Below are 1,850 nucleotides of genomic sequence, written 5' to 3'. Positions count from 1 at the left end.
GCATCCAGGACACTCATCTGTATGCAGGTTGATCATTAGACCCTCTCACAAAAGCACTGTGGATTTTAAACCAAATAATAATTGTAAAGCACTGGAAAACGCTAATGGGAATAAACATTTTAATTTTTTCCACTATGCCCTAGTTAATTTTCTGCAATTGAAACACAATAGGAATTCATTGAGACCTAGGAAACTTCTTACTAGAAAGACACTTTTTAATACTACTTATGAACATAAGGTGGGAGTGACTATTCTGTACATCTCTTGGCATGCTAAGAAGAAGATAGTCCAACTTGTTTAACAAGAGCTTTCTGGATCTGTTTTGTAGGTAACAGGACCATGAAAGAATGATCTCTAGAGACCTGGCTGTGGGCATCTTCTTCATGTGTCAGACTGCACTGGGAATGCTGGGTAACTTAGCCTTGCTCTGTTGTTTTATCATTGCTGACTTCTCTGGAATCAGGGCAAAGCCCACAGACCTGATTGTCAAACACCTGACCTGGGCCAACTTCATTGTTCTCTTCAAAGGAATCCCACAGACCATTGTTGCTTTTAGTCAGACTTACTATGTAGACTATGTTTCATGTAAACTTACATTATATTTTCATAGAGTTGGCAGAGGAGTATCCCTTGTCTCTACATCCCTTCTGAGTGTCTTTCAGGCCATCATCATCAGTCCCACCAATTCCAAGTGGGCACCGCTCAAAATTAGAGCATTGGGTATCATTGGCCCTTCTCTGAGCCTTTGCTGGGCCCTCCAGCTATTGGTATATGCCTTCATTCTGATATTCACAACTGACTTAAGGGGTGGAAGAAATGTTACTAGAATAAAAATTTTTGAATACTGTGTTGTTTTGAAGCCTCAGAGACCAATCGACACACTTACTCTAATCCTATTGACATCTAATGATGTCATGTTTTTGGGACTGATGATGTTGGCCAGTGGCTACATGGTGTTTATCTTGCTCAAACACAAGCAGAGGGTCCAACACATCCACAGATCCCTGTCTCCTAGGTCATCCCCTGAAACCAGAGCTACCCAAACAATCCTCACCATAGTGAGCATCTTTGTGCTCTTCTATGTAATGTCTATTATCTTTACAGCTTATCTGTTTGTCCTTGAAGGAACCAGTAAGTGGGTGTCTAACACAGGTGCAGCCATGGCTGCATGCTTCCCAGCATTCTGCCCCTTTCTGCTCCTCAGACACTATAGCTCCATTTTCAGGATCTGCTGTCCCAGTTCTTACCAGACAATATTCTGTGCTTGTGTTATCAGAGAGCTCTAAAAGCTGTGCTGTCTGCATCCTCCTTTCCACATCTCAGGGCTTAAGAATACTGCTTATTCAGAGGGTTTGGGTTCAATTCCCAGCACCCACATGGGAACTCAGAACTATCAGAACCACAGTTCCAGGGGAACCATTCACCTAGATGTGCTGGCCAGCAAGAGTCAGTTAATTCTTTTGTCTCTGTCTCTTCAGTGCTGACATGTTATGCACTAGTATGCCTGGGTGTTCAAAGTTTTAAAAGTTTTTTTTTTCATGAATTTTCACACTCTCATATGCATTGTTTTGTTCACTCATGATTCTCATTTATAACCCCGCTTAACAGACTCCATCTTCACCCCAACCAATCTTGTCTACTTTCATGTCTTTATTTTTAATGCCCCATAGGATTTAATTAAAGCTTCTTTCATTCATATGAGTGGTGATTATTGACTTTTATAAGTGCAGTTTACTGGTGCCAACATCATTGTGGGATGAGTCCTTTACACCAGCAAGCAGGACTTGAGATCCCCTGATATAGCTGGGATCTTATGAGTCACACCTTCCATCCATGATTGAACACTGATA

General features: G+C 41.5%; 1 protein-coding gene across 1 annotated transcript; it reads left to right on the top strand.

Annotated features, from left to right (window-relative positions):
* The first annotated feature begins 347 nt into the window (after positions 1-347).
* On the top strand, positions 348-1,286 carry LOC118575782 (vomeronasal type-1 receptor 4-like). The gene has a single exon (XM_036176188.1). The coding sequence runs from the start codon at positions 348-350 to the stop codon at positions 1,284-1,286; it is 939 nt and encodes a 312-aa protein (XP_036032081.1).
* Positions 1,287-1,850: the final 564 nt, after the last annotated feature.

This window comes from Onychomys torridus, unplaced genomic scaffold (assembly GCF_903995425.1).
Source record: "Onychomys torridus unplaced genomic scaffold, mOncTor1.1, whole genome shotgun sequence".
Classification (NCBI taxonomy): Eukaryota; Metazoa; Chordata; class Mammalia; order Rodentia; family Cricetidae; genus Onychomys; species Onychomys torridus.
The sequence above is the reverse complement of the archived record's forward strand: the minus strand, read 5'-3'. Positions and strand labels throughout refer to the sequence as shown.

Excerpts from the sequence above, each read along its gene's own strand:
- LOC118575782 (XM_036176188.1), top strand. The coding sequence starts at position 348 with ATGATCTCTAGAGACCTGGCTGTGGGCATCTTCTTCATGTGTCAGACT.